We start from the raw sequence: 10,446 nt of genomic DNA on the forward strand, positions 1-10,446 counted from the left end.
ATTTTGTGCCTATTCCGTTAACTAGAACTGTAGTCACTAGATTTCGTTATTTAAATTTTATTGTAACAATTAAATCTATTAAATAATGTATTAATAAATATAAAAATAAAAATTAGATATTACATTTCTCCATTATAAGCTTTAAGAAAACTAAAAATAATTTATTTCCTCATTTGACTTCTTAGAGTTTTTGTTGTCAATGGATAGTGATATTGTTATTTGCTGTTAATTTAAAATAAAGTAGAGTTTAATAAGTCTAGTTGATATATTTATACTAAAGGTAATCTAATCAATTACTATTATGATAATACTGATAAAAACGCGTAATATTTCAAACTTAATATATGTATATTAGAATTAAGATAAATTAAATATTCTTTTCTTTCTTCTGAATAGGTTAGAAAAGGTTTACAAATTCATTTATCAAATTTTGTATAATTTAATAAAATGTATTTATTACAGTATTTCCCATCGTACATTTTAAATGGTATGGTATTCTCTTTTAAAAAAATTAGAATAAATGCAATTTTGATGTTAAGTTGAAAACAAATATACAGTTTTAGCTGTATTTAAAATTGTACTTAAAACCATTTTCGAATTGTTGTGTATGTTACTGTTACACTAAAAAAGTCGATTTATGTTATTACTGGAAACATTATTTTTCATAATTGCATTATTTTTATCGTGTCAGCTATAAAATGTATTAATTTTGATACGATTTTTAAAATATTTGTCTCTAAGATTAAGATTGTTTTTATTAGAAGTTGATGTAGAATATAGAATATATATATATATATACTCATATGTGCGAAAACATTTATTCTTTTAAGTAGGCCATGGAAAAGTGATTTTGTATTTCATAATATGAAGTTTAAAATACATTGAAATTATTAAGTCTTATATAATCTTTATATATGATTGTCATACAAAAAAGTCTTTAAATAATAAAATAATAAATTAATAAGTAATAGTGTAGTCTGATGTATCACTATTTACCCATTTTTTATTATATACTGCCAAAAGTAAAAAAATTAATGTCTAATGTATGTAATTTGTTATACAAGTATATCGTCTAACCTGAAATATATAAAGAAGGAAAATAGATATATTGTTTCGTCTTAAATTTTATAGTTTTAAAATACACAACTTATAATATACTATAATTATATTTTTATGATGTAAAATGCATTTCATATGCTTCTTAAGGAATACTATGTTGTCAAACATACGTATTTTACAAAAACAAAGCTATAAATATGTTACACAAATGACTGTAAGAGATGCATTAAATGCAGCTCTTGACGAAGAATTAGCACGAGATGAAAATGTATTTATTTTGGGAGAAGAAGTTGCACAATATGATGGTGCTTATAAAGTAACAAGAGGTCTTTGGAAAAAATATGGTGACAAAAGATTAATTGATACACCTATAACAGAAGCTGGATTTTGTGGTTTAGCCATCGGAGCAGCACTTGCTGGTCTAAGACCAATATGTGAACTTATGACATTTAATTTTTCAATGCAAGCTATTGATCGAATAGTAAATGCTGCTGCTAAAAATCTTTACATGTCTGCAGGAAGATATCCTGTACCCATTGTATTTCGTGGTCCAAATGGTAATGCTAAAGGTTTAGCAGCACAACATTCTCAGTGTTTTGGAGGATGGTATATGAGCATACCTGGTTTAAAAGTTATGTCACCAACAACTTGTGAAGATTATAGGGGTAGTTTAAAAGCTGCTGTTCGAGATCCTGATCCTGTTGTAATTTTAGAAAGTGAAGTTTTATATAATGTTCAATTTCCTGTATCAGATGAAGCTATGGATAAAGATTTTGTTATACCCATTGGTAAAGCTAAAATTGAAAAACCTGGTAAAGATATTACTTTAACTGCACATGGTCAAGCTACCTTGTATACAATGCAAGCAGCAGAAATTCTGGCAGGAGAAGGGATAGAAGCAGAAGTGATTAATTTACGTTCTCTTAGACCAATAGATTGGGATACAATTTTTAAATCTGTTACAAAAACCCACAGACTTATGAGTGTTGAATTAGGTTGGCCTATATGTGGAGTAGGCTCTGAAATTGTGGCAACAATAATGGAAAACCCAATATTTTTCCAGCTTGATGCACCAGCAGTCCGTTGCACTGGTATTGATGTACCTATGCCATATGCAGAAAATATTGAATATGAATGCACACCAAAAGATCATCATATTGTAGATTATGCTAAAAAAGTTTGTGGTGTAAAAATATAACTGCTACATGTCTGAGAAAAATTGTATAATTTTTTTATATGATAAAATTTTTTTGTATAATAAAATATATTTATAGTAATGAGACAAAGCTGAAAAAGTATATATAAATGCAATAGTATCGCATTTATATAGAATTGAATATGCAGAATAAAATCATGCTTTTGTAATTTTAAAAATGAATTTACAATAAACACATGTATATTATGTCTTTAAAAATTATATTCTTATTTAATGACTCTTAGTTATTAGGATACTGATAGCAAGTGAATAATTGCATTACTAAGTTGAATTTTAAAAAATTCCTGTATCGTGTAGCTTACTTAAAAAAAAAAAATAATGATTCATTTGAAAATTGCAATATGTATGTGTGTACTCTTGATTTCAGAATATTTAAGTTCGATGCTGTACTGATGGCCTTCAGGATATTGAATGTTGAAATATGTTGGTGATCATATTGATTGCTGTACAAATTAAGTTCATTTATAACTTGGCATCGTAGGTAGGTCATATTTATAACAATATTACAATATTATAATTAAACAGAAAATAATTTTAATTAAAAATAATGAAAAACAATGTAATAAAAATAAAGGAAAATAAGTAAAAATATTTGATAAATAGAAAATATATAATAAATTATGACAATTAGAAAAAGGTCATTAACATAATATAATTTAAATATTTGTTTTTAGCCACACATTCTTGTAATATAACAATTATGAGTTTGAGAGAAAGGAATACGTTACATAATACGTTTGAAATCTTTCTGTCTACATATAGTAAGAGAATGCCTATTATCAGAGAAATTAATTTATATTAACAACTGGAAAAGAATTTAAATTGAATTTTAATAGAAGAAGTATAATTAATGCAATATTAAATCAAAATATTGCTATGTGCTGTAATAGAATGTATGAAGCACGAAGGAAAGTTTTTTGGTTTGCAATAATTAGTAGGATAATAGTTTTAAATTTACAATTCTTCTTTAATTTTATATGTCCTGATCACAATGCAGATGCATTTAAAGCTCCTACTGATAATTCTGAACAAATTTCATTATATGACAGTATAGTAACATTTCTATTTAGTGGTCTTACACGATGGGATGGTGAATACTTTTTGCATATTGCAAAATATGGTTATACATATGAGAACACATTGGCCTTCTATCCATTGTATCCTATGTTACTTCGGATTATTTCTGTTCCTATAAGAAAAATATTCTTTGTATTAAATGTTCATAGTTCTATACTTATTACAGCTATGTTAATTAATATTATATGTTTTGTAAAATCTGCTGTTATATTTTATGATCTTAGTAAGGCAGTGTTAAAATCAACAAGTGTAGCTTATAAAGCAGCAATATTGTATTGCATAAACCCAGCTACCATATTCTTTTCAGCTGTTTATTCAGAATCTTTATTTGCGTACTTATCATATTACAGTATGTTAAGATCCATTAAATTAGATCCATATGTATCTTTTCCAATAGGTTTATCCATTCTTACAAGATCTAATGGAATAGTTAATATTGGTTTCCCTATATATTATCAATTGCAAAATTTGTTACATACTTATACAGAAAAAAATGTAAACTTTTCATTAAAAACACTTTGTCAATTTATTTCTAAAATAGGTACATTAAAAATATTTTGTCTAATGTTTAATACAATAATTATATCAATAATTCCATTTATTTTGTTACAAACATATAATTATCTTATGTTTTGTACTCCTAATTTAAATCTAACATCTATTCCTGAACATATTACTAATTTTAGTATAGTTAACAATTTAGTGTTGCCTGGTAATAGTAATGTAGAATGGTGCCATTCAAAAATTCCAATGGCATATTCTTACATACAAAAAAGATATTGGAATGTAGGATTTCTAAATTACTATGAAATAAAACAAATACCAAACTTTATTTTAGCATTTCCAATATTGTATATTATGATTAGATGTATAAAGGAGTATTTTTTTGAACATAAGAAGTATTTTTATACATTGGGATTTATTAAAGGTATTGGAAATAATGTAGAAATTGAAAGAAAAAAATATCCAACTGAAATGTTAGTATTTGTTATTCATGGTTTATTTTTAACTATCTTCTGTATTCTATTTGTACACATTCAAGTAAGCACCCGTTTAATAAGTTCAGCAAGTCCATTGATATATTGGTATTGTGCTTTGTCAATGTGTTATTTATGTCCTAATAATGATAATAATTTATATGATGATAAGGAAAATGTATTTTCTAAATGGAAAGTATTCTTTTTAACAAAAAAGAAATATACTTTGAAAGATAAACTTATATTTTTCTATTTTCTAGGATATGGAGTTGTAGGTTGTTTTATGTTCTCAAACTTTTTACCATGGACATAATTTTATATATGCATATATTGTAAAAAGATTATATAGTTAATTTATAAACTTACAATGAATGTATATACAAAAAATGTAAAATGTCACTATATGAAAGATATTGCTTTATTCTATAATGAAATATAAGATTTAATGTACATTATTATATTATCAAATAAATACTTTATTTAACATGAGATTTTTTATGTTTAAGAATTTCAATTGGTGTCAAGTATAATATTTGTGCACAATCAGGACATTCATATGCTTGTGCATTAGGTTTACGTTTAATATTGTCATGTTTTTCAACATCTTTTATATCTGCTTTAACACAGGATTGTTGGTGTTGTAATTTTTCTATGCTTGTTAGAATTGCTTGCATGTTACAATTTGAACAATGCCATTGTGTTACTAAAATTTCTGTAGAAAGTCGATCACTCCATTCAGTTTCTTTTACACTAAAAAGAAATTATACTTTTTGGTTACTTTATATTATTCTGTTTTGTTGTAAAAATATATTATTAATTTACCAATTATATGTAATAGTGTTTGTTACGTGAACTCCTCCTTTAATTGAGTTGGGTATTACTACAAAATCTGATTGAAAAGGGTTTGGATCTATCAATATACTGTTTTCACCACATCCCACATATATTGTTTTAAGATCAGCCGGTAAAAGCCGTTTTAGTGTATATGGAACAGTAGTATGCATATATTCAATTAAATCCTGAGTAAGTGTGTACTCAAATTCACTGAAATCCTGATTTTCATCACTGCTGGTACTTGAATCTGTAAAATATTTATGTATTACTTTTTAAAATATAATATGGAAATGACAATATAAATACATTTATAATATTACATATTAACTTAATATTTCTTACATGTTTCATTTAATACCTTGTAATTGTTGATTTAATAAGAAATCCCATTTATGTCGTAATTTGGTAGCTTTCATCAGTAAAATCTGACCACTATCAGGTATAGGAAATTTTAATTCTAACCACGAATCACATATTATTCTATAAAAAATAAACAGATATTGATTCAATAAAGATTTGTTTTTCAATTTCATTATATATAATATATACATACATTGAAAATGTACTATTTGTGTCGATTTCACGTGTAAATAAAAGTAATGTTTGTGCAGCAGGCATTCTAAGTGTATTTACTAGATAAGGCTTTGTTGTCTCCAAAAGAGATCTGTTAAATTAATATATGATCAATCAAAGTAGAAGTTTTCTTATGCTATCTTAAAATATTATTAAAAAAACTTACAAATATGTTAATATTGTATGTTTTGGACTAACGGCAGTTTTACTTTTAAAACCTGGTATTGATACAATATCAGCTTCCTCCAATTGCAATACTTGGGGATGATTTCCAAAGAAACTCATTGGGTGTAAAGCAATATATGGTTTTGCTTTTGTATGAAACAGTTGCTCGTTTGTTGTCTGCAAAGGTTTATATTATGTAACGACGAATAATTAATTTATTTTAAATATATATGATAATATTATTACCTTACAATAATTAAATTCATCGGCACATGCAAATTGTGGATATAAACCACTGCAGAGTATTAATTTTAACATTGTTAAATCTTTATAGCTACATGCAGTGGCTGCTGTTAATAGATTTTGCACTTGATTTGGATCATTTTTCATTCGAAATTCGATATCTTTTATGTCAATTTCACCATCATCATGATCATTATCTTCTAATTGAATATCAAATGATTCTAGTTTTAATTGTTTTCGCTTTCTAGGTTCACTTTGTTTATAGGTTCTTTTTAATGATTTTAAAAGTTTAAGCTCTCCATGTCTTATAGCGCGTTCTGCACTGGACATAGAAGAATTTGGTTTTGGGAGACTTCTCAGTAATTTGCAATCCTGTTAGAAGCAATTAATTTTTAAATAAAGTTTGATAAGCTAATATTAGAAAATTAATAATTTACCTGAAGTAATTCCTTAAACTGTGCTCTCAATTTTGTCATTTCATAAAATCTCTGTTCCTCTAAACCTCTTCTTTTGCACCATTTTCTACTATTGTTACCACTACCTCTGGATTCTTGAGAACTTTGTTGTTTTACTTCTAACCATTCTCTAAATGCATTTAGTAATGTTATTGGATCACCATGATCAGATTCCAATTTTTTCCTAGATGTCTTCAGAATTATTTTTCAAGATTATTGTTTTTTATATGTCAAATATGTATAAATTATATTTTATTACCTCGCATTCTGAATCCCTATATGCTCTATTTGTAAATGGTGTTTGTATGCTTAAGGCAGCAGCTAATGACAAGACTGGTTCTACTTGGTGAAAAATAGAACCCATTATTAACATTTTCCCTATTGTTATATCAACAGGTAGTCGTGCAAGTGTTTTTCCAATACATGTTATTTTTTCATTATCCGTTAGCGCACCCTGTAAATTGGAAATATTATTTTATTTATATTAATCGTACTCGCGTGTATAAATTATTATGTGTCTTATATAAGTATATTAACATGTTCTTTCAAAGATAATATAGAATTTTCAATGTTTTCTGGTGAAGGTGGTTCTATGAATGGGAATTTTCGCGCATCTGGAAGTCCCATTGCAATCATTTGTAGAAGTAAGGAATCTAGAGGTACACGTTGTAATTCAGGAGTTGAGTATTTTTCCAAAGACATATATTCTTCTTCAGAGTATAATCTATAAAAAAATAGTTTATGATTTAAGATCTTAGTACATTAAATCATGAGAATATTACGAAATATATATTCTAGTTTAATAATTGACTATGATACCTATAACATACTCCAGGTCCAGTTCTACCAGCTCTTCCTTTCCGTTGTTCTGCGCTAGCTTTGCTAATCCAAAATTCTTTGAGTCGTTGCATTTTGCATGATGGGTCATAACTCATTTCTTTTACTTTTCCACTGTCAGCAACAAATCTTATTCCATCTATAGTAATAGAAGTTTCAGCAATGTTAGTAGATACAATACACTTTCTCACTCCTTCAGGAGCAAAATCAAATACCTTTAAAAAAGAAAATATGACATCAGTTATATCAGGATTATAAACATGAATTTTTTAAAGCAAACATGTAAAAAATTTTACTTTATCTTGCTCACTAATAGCTAGAGTGCTGTGAAGTGCTAAGATAATCCAATTATTTTTTTTTTGACTATATTCTTTTGCAGCATCTACAACTGCAGTAATTTCACTCATTCCACTTAAAAATATTAATAAATCGCCTTTTTCTTCAGCTGAAAATATCAATTATTACTATGATACAAGTGACTAATTTTTTTTATAAGAAAGTAAAATCTTCTACCTGGATATTTTTGATCAATCATTTGCATTATTTGTATATAAGGACTTGGATTGAATCTATCATTTTTATATCGAATATCTTCTATAGTAACAGGCCTGTACAATAACTGAATAGGATACAACCTTCCAGGAACCTATAAATTAGTTAATTACATATCATATCATAATATCATTCTTAATGGGTTTGTCAGTTAAATGATTATAAATATACCTGTATTACTTTAACATTTTCTTTCGAAAAATAATTATTAAAAAGTTCAATATTAATTGTAGCAGACATAAGTACTAATTTTAGATCTTGCCTTTGATTAATAATACATTTCATAATACCAAGAAGAAAATCTCCATGTAGGTGACGTTCATGCACTTCATCCAAAACAATTACATCATAAGGTAATAATTCAAATTCTCCAGATAACTATGGAAAACATACAATATATAAGATATATATTACAGTTATAACATTTAACATGTAAACTATATTATTAGACATTTATTATAGTCTTATTGTTACCTGTCTTAACAAAAGACCTTCAGTTATAAATGTAATTTTGGTATTTTGATTTCTTTGCTTTTCAAAACGAATTTGGTAACCAACATCATTGCAGTTTTCTGTTAATGTTTCAAAAGCAACACGTTTTGCTAAAGATATACAAGCTATTCTTCTTGGTTGTGTACAAGCTATAAAAAGTATTTTTTTAGTATAACATAATATTTCTTGAAAAGTTATAGTTTGTTCAATATAATATTTGTAATCTTAAATATAAGACTTATATTGTATGTACCAATTTTTTGAAAACCTGCTGCATATAAGTATTGAGGCACTTGAGTGGATTTTCCACAACCAGTATCACCAGCTATTATAACTACCTGTTCCTGTTTTATTGTTTCAATAATTTCATGTTTATATTGATAAACTGGTAGATTTACTTGTGATTTCCTGAGTTTTTTTAGCTTGGCAAATTTTTCTTTTTGCTTAAAGTCTAAATATAAGATAATTATGTTCTGAAACTTCAATAAGCGTTCTTTTGTTAATGCTTTAACTGGCATTACACGTGCAAATAATTCATTAAAATTATAACTTAATTTGAAATTTATGCAATGTAATTTGTGGTATGTTTCTGGCACACCGATAGTATTTAATGAAAAATTAGGTAAAATATCTGGAGTTTGTAGTTTTTTTTGTACAGTTTCATATTTATTAACAAATCTCCAAAAATCATCAGTATCCTGGATTACATTTGAATTTCCTGAGAATATTTTATTCAATTCATGCTTATATTTACTAAAATAAAAGTCTTCGGTATTCTTATTAGTGATTTCTTGAGAAAAATCACTTTTTTGGTCTAAAATCCCTTTTTTATCATAATCTGTACTGTATGGTAATTTTGAATCGTATTTACTTTTCTTTTGTTCATCATCATATTGATATTTATGCCTAAATTTATTATTAGATTTGTATCGTGAACTCATATTTTAATTAAGAAAAGCAGTGTTTTAAATTGTCTCATGTAACATAACCTTAGCAGTACGTTTATAATATTTCATTATATTTGTGATTCCAGTTAATATTAATTATACTTATTATTTATTACAGCTTTACTAGCGGCAGTTTTTTGTACAAATGTAGGCTATATCGATTTTTCTTTGACTTTTTATATTACAAGATATTTACATAGTCGACTCTCTTAGAACATAGAACTTAGGTTTTAAAACACAATCTACATTTTTCTATGGAACACTTCCTCTTTATAGCTCATATTTTTTGTTTTATTATATGAGCGAAGTTTGTTTAAATTAATATATTTACATTTTTTTATGATTTAGCAATTTTTTATCTAATTGTCTCAGAGAAAGCCACTGGTTCATTGCATTCATTATATTCATATTTAACATTTGTCGGTAATAATACGAAATCAATACTAATAAATTTAATTCTTTAATTATCTTAATTTTTTTTTCCTAAAATTAAGTTATATAAATATAAGAAATCAAAAGCATATACATAAATACGTATAATTTAAATAGTATTTTCGGTACTTCTCTTGTATCAAAAATTTTTGAAAAATTAAACTTTTTCTGTTGCAAGTTCTAAAATACCGATGATTCTGATTGCAAATGTGATTGTTATGTAATACTATTAATCACGTTTTTAGTATTTATATAATCAAATAAATGTTCATAATCTTTTCTAACGGGTCGTCGAAGATTGATTAAATAATAAATTGTACTTATTTTAAAATATTAACGTGTAAAGGAAAATATGTAATGTAATAGTATAAAAACCGAAAGTATTTATCTTAATTAGTCTTAATTTAGTATTAAAAGAATATAAATATCAATTTATATATACACGTTATACAAGGTAGTTATATCATAATCTTATATAGAAATAGCATTTATGTCGTACGTTTACAAGTTTACAAAATAACGTTTAAAAATATTTCTCACTTTATAAATATACATTTGTGCTAAAATAACATAATTATATACTTATT

General features: G+C 25.9%; 2 protein-coding genes across 4 annotated transcripts in view; one reads left to right on the forward strand and one right to left on the reverse strand.

Moving 5' to 3' along the window:
* The first annotated feature begins 29 nt into the window (after positions 1-29).
* LOC139985254 (pyruvate dehydrogenase E1 component subunit beta, mitochondrial-like) lies at positions 30-4,818 on the forward strand. 2 transcript variants are annotated; one of them, XM_071999546.1, is made up of 3 exons: positions 30-280; positions 2,643-2,756; positions 2,950-4,818. In XM_071999546.1, the coding sequence occupies exon 3, from the start codon at positions 3,152-3,154 to the stop codon at positions 4,640-4,642; it is 1,491 nt and encodes a 496-aa protein (XP_071855647.1). In that variant the 5' UTR covers positions 30-280; positions 2,643-2,756; positions 2,950-3,151; the 3' UTR covers positions 4,643-4,818. The 2 variants fall into 2 exon arrangements, with proteins under 2 accessions (XP_071855647.1, XP_071855652.1); XM_071999551.1 differs by lacking the exon at positions 30-280 and having other exon boundaries at positions 513-2,756; positions 2,950-3,235.
* Positions 4,730-10,446, reverse strand: part of LOC139998244 (probable ATP-dependent RNA helicase DHX34) — a 156,310-nt gene continuing 150,593 nt past the window's right edge. The window contains exons 2-17 of one of the 2 annotated variants that reach the window (XM_072022669.1): positions 8,734-9,794; positions 8,463-8,629; positions 8,279-8,366; positions 8,160-8,179; positions 7,950-8,082; positions 7,733-7,881; positions 7,419-7,651; positions 7,137-7,323; positions 6,859-7,053; positions 6,582-6,791; positions 6,148-6,516; positions 5,903-6,078; positions 5,717-5,827; positions 5,522-5,643; positions 5,152-5,410; positions 4,730-5,079 (exon numbers count right to left, since the gene is read on the reverse strand). In XM_072022669.1, the coding sequence (XP_071878770.1) occupies positions 4,806-5,079; positions 5,152-5,410; positions 5,522-5,643; positions 5,717-5,827; positions 5,903-6,078; positions 6,148-6,516; positions 6,582-6,791; positions 6,859-7,053; positions 7,137-7,323; positions 7,419-7,651; positions 7,733-7,881; positions 7,950-8,082; positions 8,160-8,179; positions 8,279-8,366; positions 8,463-8,629; positions 8,734-9,421 (3,381 nt within the window). In that variant the 5' untranslated portion in view covers positions 9,422-9,794 and the 3' untranslated portion in view covers positions 4,730-4,805. Of the gene's footprint in view, positions 5,080-5,151; positions 5,411-5,521; positions 5,644-5,716; positions 5,828-5,902; positions 6,079-6,147; positions 6,517-6,581; positions 6,792-6,858; positions 7,054-7,136; positions 7,324-7,418; positions 7,652-7,732; positions 7,882-7,949; positions 8,083-8,159; positions 8,367-8,462; positions 8,630-8,733; positions 9,795-10,446 lie in introns of both variants that reach the window. The other variant, XM_072022660.1, reaches the window with a different exon arrangement.

The sequence above is a fragment of the Bombus fervidus genome, chromosome 1 (assembly GCF_041682495.2).
Source record: "Bombus fervidus isolate BK054 chromosome 1, iyBomFerv1, whole genome shotgun sequence".
NCBI lineage: Eukaryota > Metazoa > Arthropoda > Insecta > Hymenoptera > Apidae > Bombus > Bombus fervidus.

Bases quoted from the DNA above. Each gene is read 5' to 3' on its own strand.
- LOC139985254 (XM_071999546.1), top strand. From the start codon at position 3,152: ATGTGCTGTAATAGAATGTATGAAGCACGAAGGAAAGTTTTTTGGTTT.